Genomic DNA, 16,980 nt, shown 5'->3' with positions numbered 1-16,980 from the left:
GGTGACTGGAAAGATGTTGCCTGGACGGAAGAGTCTCGTTTCAAGTTTTATCGGTTGGATGGACTAGTATGGGTATGGAGACAACCTCATGAATTCTTTGAACCTGCATGTCAGCAGGGGACTGTTCAAGCTGGTGGAGGCTCTGTAGCGACGTGGGGAGTGTGCGGATAGAGTGATGTGGGACCCCTGATAAGTCTAGATACGACTCTTACAGGTGTCTGATCACCTGCATTCATTCATGTCCATTGTGCATTCCGACGGACTTGAGGATTTCCAGCAGGACAATGCGACATCCCACACTTTAAACACTTGCGCTGGCCTCCATACTCCCCAGAAAAGAACATCATTTAGCATATCTGGGATGCCTCGCAACGTGCTTTTCAGAAAAGATCTCTGCCCCCCGTGCACTTACAGATTTATAGACAGCCCTGAAAGATTCATTGCGTCAATTTCCTCCAGCAGTACTTCAGACATTAGTCGAGGCCATGCCAAGTCGTGTTGCGGCACTTCTACGTGCTCGCGGTGGCCCTAGACGATATTAGACAGTGTAAAATATGTGCAAGAAATTTGCGTGCCTCAACGATACAGATAGCCGTACCGTAGGTGCAACCACAACGGAGGGGTATCTGTTGAGAGGCCAGACAAACGTGTGGTTCCTGAAGAGGGGCAGCAGCCTTTTCAGTAGTTGCAGGGGCAACAGTCTGGATGATTGACTGATCTAGCCTTGTAACGCTAACCAAAACGGCCTTGCTGTGCTGGTAATGCGAACGGCTGAAAGCAAGGGGAAACTACGGCCGTAATTTTTCCCGAGGGCATGCAGCTTTACTGTATGATTAAATGATGTTGGCGTCCTCTTGGGTAAAATATTCCGGAGGTAAAATAGTCCCCCATTCGGATCTCCGGGCGGGGACTACTCAAGAGGGCGTTGTTATCAGGAGAAAGAAAACTGGCATCTACGGATCGGAGCGTGGAATGTCAGATCCCTTAAGCGGGCAGGTAGGTTAGAGAATTTAAAAATAGGTTAAAGTTAGATACAGTGGGAATTAGTGAAGTTCGATGGCAGGAGAAACAAGACTTTTGGTCAGGTGAATACAGAGTTATAAATACAAAATCAAATAGGGGTAACGTAGGAGTAGGTTTAATAATGAATAAAAAATAGGAGTACAGGTAAGCTACTACAAACAGCATAGTGAATGCATTATTGTGGCCAAGATAGACACGAAGCCCACGCCTACTACAGAAGAACAAGTTTATGTGCCAACTAGCTCTGCAGTTGACGAAGAAATTGATGAAATGTATGATGAGATAAAAGATATTATTCAGGTAGTGAAGGGAGACAAAAATTTAAGTCATGGGTGACTGGAATTCAAGAGTAGGAAAAGGGAGAGAAGGAAACATAGTAGGTGAATATGGATTGGGGCTAAGAAATGAAGGAGGAAGCCGCTTGGTAGAATTTTGCGCAGAGCATAACTTATTCATAGCTAACACTTGGTTTTAGAATCGTGAAAGAAAGTTGTATGCATGGAAGAACCCTGGAGATACTAAAAGGTATCAGATAGATTACATAATGGTAAGACAGAGATTTAGGAACCACGTTTTAAATTGTAAGACATTTCCAGGAGCTGACAACAATCTATTGGTTATGAACTGCAGATTAAAACTGAAGAAATTGCAAAAAGGTGGGAATTTAAGGAGATGGGACCTGGATAAACTGAAAGAACCAGAGGTTGTACAGAGTTTCAGGGAGAGCATAAGGGAACAATTGACAGGAATGGGGGAAAGAAATACAGTAGAAGAAGAATGGTTACCTTTGAGGGATGAAATAGTGAAGGCAGCAAATAGGTAAAAAGACGAGGGCTAGTAGAAACCCATGGGCAACAGAAGAAATATTGAATTTAATTCATGAAAGGAGAAAATATAAAAATGCAGTAAATGAAGCAGGCAAAAAGGAATACAAACGTCTCAAAAATGAGATCGACAAGAAGTGCAAAATGGCTAAGCAGGGATGGCTAGAGGACAAATGTAAGGATGTACAGGCTTATCTCACTAGGGGTAAGATAGATATTGCCTACAGGAAAATTAAAGAGACTTTTGCATGAATATCAAGAGCTGAGATGGAAACCGAGTTCTAAACAAAGATGGGAAAGCAGAAAGGTGGAAGGAGTATATAGAGGGTCTACACAAGGGCGATGTACTTGAGGGCAATATTATCGAAATTGAAGACAATGTAGATGACGATGAAATGGGAGATATGAAACCGCGTGAAGAGTTTGACAGAGCACTGAAAGAGCTGAGTCGAAACAAGGCCCCGGAGTAGACAACTTTCCATTAGAACTACTGACAGCCTTGGGAGAGCCAGTCCTGACAAAACTCTACCATCTGGTGAGCAAGATGTGTGAGACAGGCGAAATACCCTCAGACTTCAAGAGGAATATAATAATTCCAATCCCAAAGAAAGCAGGTGTTGACAGATGTGAAAATTACCGAACTATCAGTTTAATAAGTCACAGCTGTAAAATACTAACGCGAATTCTTTACAGACGAATGGAAAAACTGATAGAAGCCGACCTCGGGGAAGATCAGTATGGATTCCGTAGAAATGATGGAAGACATGAGGCAATAATGACCCTACGACTTATCTTCGAAGAAAGATTAAGGAAAGGCAAACCTACGTTTCTAGCATTTGTAGACTTAGAGAAAGCTTTTGACAATGTTGATTGGAATACTCTCTTTCATATTCTGAAGGTGACAGGGGCAAAATACAGGGAGCGAAAGGCTATTTACAATTTGTACAGAAAGCAGATGGCAATTATAAGAGTCGAGGTGTATGAAAAGGAAGCAATGGTTGGGAAGGGAGTGAGACAGGGTTGTAGCCTATCCCCGATGTTATTCAATCTGTGTATTGAGCAAGCAATAAAGGAAACAAAAGAAAAGTTCGGAGTAGGTACCAAAATCCATGGAGAAGAAATAAAAACTTTGAGGTTCGCCGATGACATTGTAATTCTGTCAGAGACAGCAAAGGACTTGGAAGAGCAGTTGAACGGAATGGACAGTGTCTTTACAGGAGGGTATAAGATGAACATCAACAAAAGCAAAACGTGGATAATGGAATGTAGTCGAATTAAGTCGGGTGATGCTGGGGGAATTAGAATAGGAAATGAGACACTTAAAGTAGTAAAAGAGTTTTGCCATTTGGGGAGCACAATAACTGATGATGGTCGAAGTAGAGAGGATATAAAATGTAGACTGGCAATGGCAAGGAAAGCGTTTCTGAAGAAGAAATATTTGTCAACATCGAGTACAGATTTAAAAGTCAGGAAGTCGTTTCTGAAAGTATTTGTCCATAGCCATATATGCAAGTGAAACGTGGACGATAAATAGTTTAGACAAGAAGAGAGGAGAAACTTTCGAAATGTGGTGCTACAGAAGAATGCTGAAGATTAGATGGGTAGATCACATAACTAATGAGGAAGTATTTAACAGAATTGGGGAGAAGAGGAGCTTGTGGCACAACTTGACTAGAAGAACGGATCGGTTGGTAGGACATGTTCTGGGACATCGAGGGATCACCAATTTAGTATTGGAGGGCAGCGTGGAGGGTAAAAATCGTAGAGCGAGACCAAGCGATGAATACACTAAGCAGATTCAGAAGGATGTAGGCTGCAGTAGGTACTGGGAGATGAAAAAGCTTGCACAGGATAGAGTAGCATGGAGAGCTGCATCAAAACAGTCTCAGGACTGAAGACAACAACAACAACGACAACAATAAGACTGGACGAAGACTGAAGATCTCGGTTTGAAAATGATGTAAGGCAGGGATGTCTCTACTGTTGAATCTATACATCGAAGAAGCAATGACGGAAATGAAAGGAAGGTTCAAGAGTGCGATTCAAATCCAGGCAGAAAAAAATATTTATGATAAAATTTCCGGCTGACATTTCTATTCTCAGTGAAAGTGAAGAAGGAAACGAAGAAGAATGACAGGATCTGTTTAGTAGAAGAAACAATCTACTGAGTACGGAATACGAATTTCGTGTACACCGAGAAGGACGTAAGTAATGAGAAGCAGCAAAAATGAGAGCAGTGAGAAAATTAACATCAAAATTGATAGTCACGTAGCGAGAAACTTAGGAAATTCTGCTACCTTGAAGGAAAGTAACACATGACGGACGAAGCAAGAAGGATATAAAAAGCGAACCAGCACAGGCCAAGAGAAACCAAAAGGAAGCCTGATCATGGATAATGGAAAACCTGAAAAGAAGAGAACGTAAAGGTTTGAGATGCGGTCCTACAGAAGAATGCTGAAAGTCAGGTGGATGTAATGGATGAGGAGGTACTCCGTCGGATCGGCGAAGCGAGGAAAGTATAGAAAACACTGAAAAGTTGAAGGGACAGGGTTATAGGTCATAAGATAACAGGGAATAGCCACCATAGTGCTAGAGGGAACTGTAGAGGGTGAAAACTATAGGGGCTGACAGAGCCTGGAATTCCTCTAGCACGTAATTGAGGACGTAGGGTGCAAGTAATGTTCTGAGATGAAGAGGTTGGTGTCGGAGAAGAATTCGCAGCGGGCCGCACCAAATCAGTCAGACTGCTGACTCAAGATGGAAGTTCTATTCTTTAAATCGTTTCTTGCTATTTATCACCACCAGCGCAAGCAACTTCCACCGCAACGAAAGTCAGCCAACATGGCATGTGGTTTAAACATCATTAACCTTCGTAATACAAAAAGGACGGATGGGGCTATTTTATGAACACCTTTTGGAAATATGGTAATCTAGTCAGTTTTTTATATTTTAAAATTTTGAAAAATCTTGTACTTAATGAATCCTTCTACCATATTCTAGAAATGTTTTAAATTTTCCAGTTAAACTTAATCCAAAAATTTAAGTCTTCGTATTAGATGCTACTCTTCCCAGTGAATGTTGTATTCAATATTTTCAAGTTCAGGACCTTATTTACACATCAATATTTCTTGAGTCAACAACAATTATCGAATTTTGAAATTTTTTGTATGGGCTCAAGATATCCCACTCGCCCCCTAACCTTCTCGTATAGCGCGATAAGCGATATGCATTGGTCTTGCTGGGGTTAGTAGTGGCTGGTTATGATTTAAACTGTATTTTACGCAAACACGACCTCAGAACGTAAATTTTCGACATAACTGCGTGTCAAGAATACTTTTAGACTTTCATTAAACGTTTACGTGATTACCATTACTCGCACGTGAGTTCCGTGTTTAGTGACTCGTGCGTTACTTCGCAGTCGCTGGAGGACTGCCACGACCAGGTGGTCGGCTGCAGCAGTGCGACCTTTCGCACCGCGACCCACATTCATACAGCTGTTGAGTAAACACTAGCCGCAAAGATCGCAACACGCTATTGGATTCGTCATTAACTCGCATCCAATTACGACTTGTGTGCAGCGTGAAACATAATTATGTGAATAGAAAAAAATGCTAGGCTGACGTGAATAACAGTGAGTGCTCGTTACGAATCATCTTTAGACCTCTTGCAAAAACCAGACTTACGCTATACCTTAAAATAACCCTACATCAATTTTGAGAGCCATTTGAGAATAATAAAAATGAATACTCGCTCAAATGTGTTCTCGTTTTTAAAAAGAAAAATTAGGGGTTAACTACCATTGGACGACAAGGTAATTAGAGACGGAGAAGAAACTCTGGTTAGTGAAGTATAGGGAAAGAAATCGGTCGCGTTCTTTCAAACGAACCATCCGGACATCTTCCTTAATCAACTTAGGGAAGTAGTACGTAAACCATAGTCTGGATGGCCACCCGGAGATATGAACAGCTGATCTCAAAGAACTAGTCCAGTGTCCACTATCTGACTAAAACGTCAGGTCCCTCACCTTTTTTTTTTTTTTCTTTCAAATCGGGCATCTCGTCACACAGTCCGTGTCCATTCGCTTTCCTTTTTTGCCTTCTTCGGCTAGCTTCTTGGCTCTGATTCTTTTATTTATCTGTTTTGCTTTACATTATAAGGAAAAATATTTATGCGTTGCTAAACATTATATCTGTGTTGCTGATTAAGCCGTTGCTTAAACATATGGAACTCTGCAAGAATTATTCCTTGAAATCGTCTGTGGGCGCTGTAATTTATCTAATCTTGTCTTCCTACATTTTTCTCTTAGGGCTGGTCCATGAAATTTTGTAACTACGGTTTCTAGAGATACTTTACGTCTATGTTCAAGAGTTGCACAAGTGTTTTCAGCATCTTCGTGACACACTCCCACGGGTCAAAAAACATGTTTCCTTTGCATACGTTCAACGTCTCTCGTTGATTCCATTTGGTATGTGTCCCATACATTTTCTAATACGCGTCGCAGAAATGTTTTGTAATCAATCTCCTTTGTAGACCCATTGCATTCCGTAGTACGAGGGGCGTTCAGTAAGTAATGCAACACTTTTTTTTTCTCTAACAGTTTCAACTGAAAAAAATGCGGAATTTGCTGTGGGACATATTGAAATATTCCCGCTTCAGCCTCTATAGTTTCACGAAGTACCGATAGCTGGCGGCTCTATACATAGCCTTCAAAATGGCGTGTGTAAGGCAGGTGCGTTCCAAGCAGAGAGCAATCACTTAATTTTTTTGGTGCAAAATCAGACCAATGCGGATATTCATAGGCGCTTGCAGAATCTCTACAGACACCTGACAGTGAACCAAAGCACCGTGAGTCGTCAGCAACGCAACGTGGTCGTTCAAACCTGTCCATCTCCCTCGTGCCCGTTGGTCGCGCATAGCTGTGACTTCTGCAGTGTTGGAACGTGCGGACACTCTCAATCGAAGTGGTGGGCGGATCACAATCAAGCACCTCGCTGCACAATTGGACGCCTCTGTTGCTAGTATTGCCACACTCGTCCACCACTTGGGATACTCAAAAGGCGTTTGCTCGCTGGGTACCTCGCCGTCTAACAGAAGACCATAAATGGCAACTAAGGACCAGCTGTGCAATGAAGGACGCACCCCACAGGAACTAGTATGTGTGTGCTGAGGAGGTTATTGGCGCAGCAAAATTTTGTACTCTAGGTCGGTCAGTAGAGCGGTACCATGAGCCTTCCAGTAAGGTGGCGTAAGGCCGTCGCATTATGGTGAAAAACAGCATTGTGTAACCAGAAGATTGGGGAATAATATGACGTATTGCAATCCTGAATAAAATCAGACAAAAATGTATTATTTATCGAACGCCCACGCATTTTACCACTAAACCAAAACATTTATCTACCTTTAATTGTAAGAGTTGATCGATTCTAGTTGTGACTCGTATATATTATAGTCATAGAATACAATGTTACTTCATTTCCTGTACATTTAAAACAAGCTGCCAATCTTCGCACCAATTTGATATCTTTTCAATATTTGTTCATATGGTTCAGATGGTTCTGAGCACTATGGGACTTAACATCTGAGGTCATCAGTGCCCTAGAACTTAGAACTATTTAATCCTAACCTAACCTAAGGGCATCACACACATCCATCACCGAGGCAGGATTCGAACCTCCGACCGTAGCGGTCGCGCGGTTCCAGACAGAAGCGCCTAGAACCGCTCGGCCACACCGGCCGGCAATATTTGTACAGTTTTTCTCCAAAAGTACCTCATTATAGACATCCGCATTATCAGCGAATATTCTGACGATATATTTAAAGTCGTACAACACGAACAGTAAGTGTTCAAATCCCCCTGAAACAAGTTATATACCTGTCAACGGCTCCCTATCGAACATAACACGTTGCATTCTCCCTACTAAGAAATTCTGAATCCAGTCACAAATTTCATTTGATACACCAAATACTCGTAGTATCAAAAATAAGTATAGATATACTAGTGATCCAAATACGAGGGTTATTCGGAAAGTAAGGAACGATCGGTCGCGAAATGGAAACCACTGTGAAACACCGATGTTTTGCACAGGTGTGTTGGGCAGTGTCTCTAGTATGCCCATCGATCGCGTTACGTCGTTCTTTTTATTTACGAGCACACAGGGAGCACATAGAGATACGTGTCTCCCGCCAAGGACGTGGGTCTGGTGAGAAATTTCGCCTGAAGCTGTGCAACCAACATTACATGACTCTCGTGCGTTTTCTTCTTCAAGACAATTCTCAGCCGCATTCTGCAGCGGCAACGAAGAAGTTCCTGCATCGTTTTCAATTGCAAATGTTTGAGTACTCACAAAACAGCCCGTAATTGTCTCCCTCTGAGTTTCATCTCTGCTCACATGAACCGCTGGCTATGGAGACAACATTTGGGCACAGACAACGAGCTGTAGGCCAGCGTAGAGAATTGGTGGAAAGCACTAGCGGCTGCCTTCTATATCGAGGATATTGGAAAGTTGGTACAACGCTACGACAAACGTCTAAGTCGAATCGGCGACTATGGAGATAAGTAGCTGGAAGTTGTAGCTAACTGTCGCATATAAAACAGTTTTGATTTTCACTGTGGTTTCCATTTCGCGACCTATCGGTCCTTACTTTCCGGATAGCCCTCTTACTTTGTGGGGAAAAAAACTTACATCTCTGCGACAGCCTTGATTTATGGCTTTCGGGATGTCATGTGCGATAAGTGCAACATGGTCTCCAGATGATCATTATTTTCGGAACCCATGCTGGTTAGCAAGAAGGAGCTTATTCTGCTTGAGATACTTCATTACATTTGAGCTCAAAATATTTTCTAATATTTTAAGATAAATAGTTGTCACGGATACTTGACGGTTCTTGTGGGTCACTTCCGTACCACACTTGCAGACAGGTGTCACCGGTGCTCTCTTCCAACAATCTGGCCCTGTTTTTGGTTCTAGGGATGTTCGGTATATTATGGGTAAAGAAGGAGATAAATGAGCCTCGAATTCGGTTTGGAGTCTGACAGTGAGTGTCAGGCCCTAGACCTTTGTTCAGTTTTGAAGTGATCAACTGTCTTTCAGTGTCACTGACCCTGATATCCATACCACTCATATTTGAAGTGATGTGACCATTAATTTGTGACAATACTGATATATTTGGCTTTGTAAAGGGAGCATTTAGAAACTGAGTTTAACAGTTCCGCTTTTGCTTTGTTACCTTCAATTTTAGTTCCTGATTCATCCAAGACTGTCCGAACATTAACTTTCGTACCACTAACAGCCTTACATGTGGATAGAATTCCTTTTGGTTTAATGAGAGACTTTTTGCATAATATTATGCGAAGGTCGCCATCACGAATGGTTCATTCGTCAATGTGTCAAACCTCGCCGTACAGTAAATACGCTGTTCACGATGAGGTTGTGTTCAAAAGCAGATAATTAATATGTTCAGTTGTAGAAACTGACGTTAACTTGGAGACAGTCTTTCGGGACTCATGTGCACATGACATATTCTCTTTTTTTACACGTGAGAGACGTGAAGAATCCATCGTAGGTGACAATGTCATAGATTCTTCGAGAAGTTTTTAACAAACCCAGAAACCACTGTCCGTCTACTCCGACGAATAATAATACAAGACTGACACGATGAAAGTCATTAGCTGAAGGCCGTATTTTAGAAACAAACAAACTGGCCTCACACAATGAAAATGGCAGGCCTCATTGAGACTGTCTTGAAGCACAGTTGAATTACACTTTCAGTTCTTCTATTATGCACGGAATTCCACGAAAAAGTTCGTCTGTCTATCCAGAGAGTTCAAGTTCCCGTGGAACAGTTTACAGTGTATGTACTACAAGAATAATTTAAGCAAAGTTTTACGACATTCACAACCACGAAGACAGATCTGTCTTCTGCGTCGTGGCGAATCAGGGCGTCATCCGTGCCGGTGGCGGCTCGTTGGGGCGGAAATGTGGCTGGACGTCTGACTTGGAGTCCTAGCTCGTAGCGAAATGCCGATGGACGGCCTTGTGCCAGTCTACATACTGTCCCGCATCAGAATCTCTTGGGATCTAGTTTCGGTCACGTGTGTTGCGGAAGCAAGTAGGTTCCTGAGACCCGCGACCTTTGGTGGCGTTGCTACGACCGCCCTCTGGAAAAACAGCTAATCTACAATGGATGGAACTTTAATAGTGGAAACTATTTATTTACAGCTCGTACAAGATAGATTAAAAGCCTTAATGACCTTCAAAGGAGTCACCAGCATCATGTACAACCCGCTGCCAGCGATGTGGAAGTCGTAGGATAGTCTTAAAAGTGCCAGTTGTGTTGACAGTTCGAGCAGCGCGGCGTTTTGCCCGACGAATTTGTAGCAGTCCTGAAGCGAATGCCGTGAAAGGTTTCCTTCAGTTTAGCAATCGAGTTTCACTCACGATGGCTTAAGTTGAGGGAGTGCAGTAGGTGTATATCACTTAGCAGCCCCGTCAATCAAATCAGTAACAGCTTGCACTGTACATGTTTGAGTATTGTCCTGAAAAATGATGGTCGGGTCCTGCAGAAAGTGTCATCACTTCTGTCTCTAAACTGATTGTAGGTTGTGTTCCAAATATGAACAGCACAGAGACACTTTCTGCAGGACCTGACTATTATTTTGCAGGACAATGCTCAAACATGTACAGTGCAAGCTGTTACTGATTTGATTGACGGGGCTGCTAAGTAATATACACCTACTGCACTCCCTCGACTTAAGCCATCGTGAGTGAAACTCGATTGCTAAACTGAAGGAAACACTTCGTGGCATTCGCTTCAGAACTGCTACAAATTCGTCGGGCAGTAGACCGCGCCGCTCGAACTGTCAGCACAACTGGCACTGCTAAGAGTATCCTACGACTTCCACACCGCTGGAAACGGGTTATACACAATGCTGGTGACTACTTTGAAGGTCAGTAAAACTTTGAAACACGTATCTATTTTGTACGAGCTGTAAATAAATAGTTGCCACTATTAAAGTTCCAACTTTCGTACTTTTCGGCGAAAATTTGTAACCTGCCTAGTGGGCAACCTCTAACCCTGGGAAGTATGATGTGTTGTCAACCTTTCAGGCGTAACTTCGCGACATATCGGAATATTTCCTGAAAGTTTGGCCATGTATTTTTCTTACACCACGTATAGAAAACAGGTCACGTCTAAATGTAATTTTGACCTTTCCCGTATTTTCTGGCGCCCTTAAATTGCTAAGGTATATATTGTCAGCACTTAATAATGACTCTTGAGTCCGAACACTGTTGTGCATTGTACTCGCACATACCTTCAATAGAAGATAGTCCACTGAATGACTAGTGTGCGCTTGCTCGTGTTTCCATTCGTTTACTGTTATCTCCAGCAAGTGGATGAGTTGCGGTACGGCGGGTACCTATACTGTGCTAGTGCGGGACGCTCGAAATGAGTTTTGTGACACGTTTTTAGTAACGTCTTGTTTATGGTTTATGGGGATAGTACATTACAACATACGTTTCAACAGTTCTTGAGGAGAGAAAGCGGATTGCCGAACAAAAATATCTGGCGCCATTTAAAAAGACGAACTGCTGTTCACATCCTCGTAATGAATGATGCTATAAGTAAAACAGTCATGCTGCCTAATGTCCCGCTGTTAGGTAAATAACATTTGCTAGAGACTTTTTTTTTTTATTTTGCATCTGGACAAAGAGTTATTCTCAGTGGCCAAGATAAACACAGCACCCTTTAGAAGGTGCCCCAAAACTAACGATTCATATAATTTATGCATCCATACGTCTCTCTGTAGTGGAAATGAGAGCCATTGATTACTAGGAACTTGGTAATGAAACATTCTAAGAGGTGAGTGGGCTGCGCAGTCGAAGATAGAGAAAAGAGAGAAAGAAAGAAGAACCAAAATCCGGCCTCATGTCAACAGATTCCGGCAAATAGGTAGTATACTCGACAAGGAAAGTCCTGGACGGCCATCTACATCTGACGAGTAAGCCTGGGGCATTCAGAAGGTCGCTGGAAGGTGCGTATTCCTTTTCACGCTGACGGCGTATCGCATCCTGGTATTATATTACCCGGAGAAGAATGATTACATTGTCTATATCTATGTGCGTGCTGACAGCTGAAATACTGTTAGATAACCTCCTAAGCTTAGACAGGCCACATTGCGTACATGTAGTTTTGCGAACCGTCACAATTGCCATATATCTGCCGGCAAGAGTCATCTGATGCAACAAGGTAAGAGAAACACCCTGAAACAGAACAGATTGCTAGTGATAACCAAGACTAAGATTTATGGACCATTCGTTTTGGCAAAGCAAACGACAATAGGCACTACTTACCTTGTCGTGTATTAGCTTCTCTTGGAACTGCAGTGACAGCCTGACTGAATTCTGAATTTCATAGTGCAGCAGCAAGACAAGGCACCTCCTCGTTTTAATCACATTGCTTTTTATTTCAACCATGTGTTGACTGGGCGCTTGGCCTCCTCTGCGTTGACACGTAGGGCGGCCTGGTTAATCTTCAATGATTTCCAATGCTTCACAGAGTATGTGATCAAAAGCATCCGGACACCCCCAAAAATTCGTTTTCCATATTAGGTGCATTGTGCTGCCACCTACTGCCGGGTACTCCATATCAGCGACCCCAGTAGTTATTAGCCTCAATAACTTCCAACATCGTCAGGTGATGGGTGTCACTTGTGTCATACGTCTATACGCGAGATTTCCACTCTCCTAAAGATCCCTAGGTTCTGTTTCCGATGTGATACTGAAGTGGAAACGTGAAGGGACACGTACAGCACAAAAGGGTGCAGGCCGACCTCGCCTATTGACTGACAGACCGCCAACAGTTGAAGAGGGTTTTAAAGTGTAATAGGGAGACATCTATCCAGACCATCACACAGGAATTCCAAACTGCATCAGGATCCACAGCAGGTAATATGACAGTTAGGCGGGAGGTGAGAAAACTTGGATTTCATGGTCGAGCGGTTGCTCATAAGCCACACATCACGCAGGTAAATGCCAAACGACGCCTCGCTTGGTGTAAGGAGCTTAGAAAAAAATGGTTCAAATGGCTCTGAGCACTATGGGACTCAACTGCTGAGGTCATTAGTCCCCTAGAACTTAGAACTAGTTAAACCTAACTAACCTAAGGACATCACAAACATCCATGCCCGAGGCAGGATTCGAACCTGCGACCGTAGCGGTCTTGCGGTTCCAGGCTGCAGCGCCTTTAACCGCACGGCCACTTCGGCCGGCCTAAGGAGCTTAGACATTGGCTGAATTGAACAGTGAAAAACGTTGTGTGGAGTGACGAATCACGGTACACAATATGGCCATCTGATGGCAGCGTGTGCGTATGGTGAATGCCCGGTGAACGTCATCTGCCCACGTGAGTAGTGCCAACATTATAATTCGGAGGCGGTGGTGTTATGGTGTGGTCGTGCTTATATAGAGGGGGCTTGCACCCCTTGTTGCACTATCACAGTACAGGCCTACATTGATGTTTAACCACCTTCTTGCTTCCCACTGTTGAAGAGCAATTCGGGGATGGCGACTGCATCTTTTAACGCCATCGAGCACCTGTTCATAATGCACCGCCTGTGGTGGAGTGGTTACACGACAATAACATCTCTGTAATGGACTGGCGTGCAGAGTCCTGACCTGAATCCTATAGGACACCTTTGGGATGTTATGGAACGTCGACTTCCCGCTAGGCCACATCGACCCACATCGATACCTCTCCTCAGTGCAGCACTCCATGAAGAATGGGATGCTATTCCTCAGGTAACCTTCCAGCACGTGACTGAACATACGCCTGCGATAGAGGAAGCTGTCATCAAGGGTAAGGGTGGGCCTACACCTTATTGACTTCAGCATCACCGATAGAGGGCGCCACGAACTTGTATGTTATTTTCAGCCAGGTGTCAGGATACTTTAGATCACATAGTTTATGGGCTCTTGTTGTACATATATTTAAAATTAACCTTAAACTGCTTTTGGGGGTAATTTATTACTGTACGTGTCACACTTTTATTTACGATTGCCATTGCAACGTTGTGACTTCGATTTTATGCAATCTTTGTACTGGCTGTGCTTCTACACTGTGCAGCTGTGTTCTAAGCAGCGACCGTTATTTCCGTAGATACGTACCAGTTGAGGCGGAAACATACCGCACAAAGCTATAAACGCTTACTTGTTATCATAAATCATTTTTGACTGTTTCAGACAGAATGGAGCAGTGTTAGAACAATGATCAAATTTTAAATTGGTATTAGCTAGTGAAGACTGAGTCATCGAATACATCAGTTTATTTTTAAGAGGCAGACAAGTGTTGTGACAATGAAACAGAAATATCTGATGATGACAATGACAGCGAAATAGGGAACTTTTATGAAGAGAAACGAAAAATAGTAAGAATGTGGCTATTTTTATATATAAACATGTAGGTCTTGACTGTGATGACTGAAAATAAATTCCATGATTTAGACTAGGATATTTTTCGTTGTTTTAGATGATTCGTCCATGCACCTACTGTTATTTTTTATTGAAAATCATTGTTTATTTTTCTTTATATTTACCTTAATTCATCATTATTTGATCTCAGAACGTATTCGTGGACTTTGGTGAAGTAGATTTCTTTATATTTTAAGTAAATTCCAAAAACTATTTAAGAGGACAATGGTAGTGTAAGAGCCTTAACTGTGTGGAAGGTTATTTCTTTTTTTATAAAGACAGATTCTTCATAAACAGAAGCCTTTCTTTTACTGATTTTTAACGATACTCTAGATAAACGTACAAGTACATAGATTTCACGTGGTTTTTTATTTTTGCAGTTGAAAACTACTTCATGAAGCTATTCATATCAGTCTAAATCGCGAACGTAGCTAGTGGCTGACCAGGTGAACATTAGTAACGTTAGTTGGGGACACCCTGGACATGTATTTTTAAACACTGAATTTTAATACCAGTTCTTGGTCTTAACCCCACAGCAAGCGTTTGATAGTACTAATTCATACATTTACCAGCTGTGGTCTTAATTGTCCCTGTCGTTTTGGAGCCACACACCCACACATACTCAAGATCATCTTGCTCTGTAGATAGCTTCGCACTCCGCCCTCTGCAGTAATGATTGGTGGGTGAAATGCTTGCGCAGGTACGAGACGAGCAACGGCATCCGGCAGGAGCAGTTCGGCACGGAGGGCGACGGCGCGCACCTGCGGGGCAGCTTCTCGTGGCAGCCGCCGGATGCTGGAGGCGCCACCTACAGCGTCACCTACGAGGCCGACGAGAACGGCTACCGGCCCAAAGTCTCTTTCGGCAGCGGTCCCGTCACGGTGCGCCCCGCACCGCAGCAGCCGCTGCTACGATCCTCCTCGTATCTTGGAAGCAACGCTGCACTTACACTTGTCGGCTAAGTGGACTGTCACTGCTTACCTCACGATCATTCAAATGTATAATATCTCAACACAAGTTTCTGAACTAACAGCTTAAAATCGTCAAGCAAGTGCTTAACACCTACCTCTTGTAGCTGGAATGTTGCTATTAATTCCTGGCAGCTAAGATCCGCATATGTCACGGTCTCACAGATTAAATGGGAATTTGAACCAACGGTATACTCTTCATCAATATAACTTATTGAAGTTATCGTCCGTAGAAGTGAATGAATTATGTTTACATTCATACTACAAAAAAAAAAAAAAAAAATGGTTCAAATGGCTCTGAGCAATATGGGACTTAACATCTGTGGTCATCAGTCCCCTAGAACTTAGAACTACTTAAACCTAAATAACCTAAGGGCATCACACACATCCAAGCCCGAGGCCGGATTCGAACCTGCGACCGTAGCGGTCACGCGGTTCCAGACTGAAGCGCGTAGAACCACACTGCCACACCGGCCGGCATTCTTACTACAATGATGTGCCTCTATTTACGAGGGTCATTCGTTTATTAAGGTCCGATCGGTTTTATTCGCGATAGTTGACTTCACCTCCCAGCTACTTCTCCACGCAGTGGCCATTCCGACTTAGACATTTGTCGTAGCGCAGTACCAACGTTCCAGTACCCTCGCCATAGGGTAGAAATTTCCGACAATTTTCTGCGCAGGTGTGCAGCTCCTTGTCTGTGCCAAAACCCCGTCTTCATAGCCAACTGTTCATGTGAGCGGAGATGAAACTCACAGGAGAAACAAATCCGGCCTGTATGATGGGTGATCGAACATTACCCATCGGAAATGCTATTGGGGCGTCTTCATTACCCCTGCAGTGTGCAGCTGAGAATTGTTATGAAAAAGGAAATCCGTGGCAGTTATGTTAGGTGGGCTGCATAAAATCAGGCGAAATGTCACGGCAGGCATTTTTGAAAAGTTCCATTGAATTTTTGCTGTTGTTTTCATTTCATGAACGATCGCACCTTAATAAACGAATACCCCTCGTATTATTGTTCATAAACCCCGTCTTATTTACAATGGCACGATCGCTATATTACTGTCACACTACGACACATATGCGTGTGTTTTGTAACGAAGACAATACACGAATTTCTTCTGAGCACCATGTCATACTGCTAAAGATGTTGAATGACATAATTTTCGCAAATTACTTACCGATTCTTCAAAAATTTATTGACCCTCTCCTAGATATGCTTTGAAATAATTCCTCTACAGACAGTCAGACCAGTCTGAAATAAAACAAATTTATCCTTAAACATTTGCAGGTTTTCATAAACAAAATATTGGTGGCCATATATGTTTACGTGGCTGTGATGGTCTATGAACTAGAGCAGTGGTATTTGGCCCCAAAGATCCCAGTTTCAGTGTCAGATACGGGTGTTAATTTTTCCTCGTTCTAATCCCTCCACGTCGGCCCTGGTTCTAATTAGCCTGCTATCAAATGAGTACTGGGGTCCAGAATGTGATTTTCACTCTGCAGCGGAGGGTGCACTGATATCAAACTTCCTGGCAGATTAAAACGTTGTGCCGGACTGAGACTCGAACTCGGAACCTTTGCCTTTCGCGGGCAAGTGGTAGAGCTCTTGCCCGCGAAAGGCAAAGGTCCCGAGTTCGAGTCTCGTTCCGGCACACAGTTTTAATCTTCCAGGAAGTTTGAGTACCGTGGTCTCTC

General features: G+C 43.1%; 1 protein-coding gene across 2 annotated transcripts in view; it reads left to right on the top strand.

The window, feature by feature from the left end:
- The window catches only part of LOC124711532 (flexible cuticle protein 12-like), a 37,946-nt gene extending 22,477 nt beyond the window's left edge, over window positions 1-15,469 (top strand). For both annotated transcript variants that reach the window (XM_047241660.1, XM_047241661.1), the window contains exon 3: window positions 15,015-15,469. In XM_047241660.1, coding sequence (XP_047097616.1) covers window positions 15,015-15,276 — 262 coding nt within the window. In that variant the 3' untranslated portion in view covers window positions 15,277-15,469. The remainder of the gene's footprint in view (window positions 1-15,014) is intronic.
- Window positions 15,470-16,980: the final 1,511 nt, after the last annotated feature.

Source organism: Schistocerca piceifrons, chromosome 8 (genome assembly GCF_021461385.2).
Source record: "Schistocerca piceifrons isolate TAMUIC-IGC-003096 chromosome 8, iqSchPice1.1, whole genome shotgun sequence".
Taxonomy (NCBI): domain Eukaryota; kingdom Metazoa; phylum Arthropoda; class Insecta; order Orthoptera; family Acrididae; genus Schistocerca; species Schistocerca piceifrons.
The sequence above is the reverse complement of the archived record's forward strand: the minus strand, read 5'-3'. Positions and strand labels throughout refer to the sequence as shown.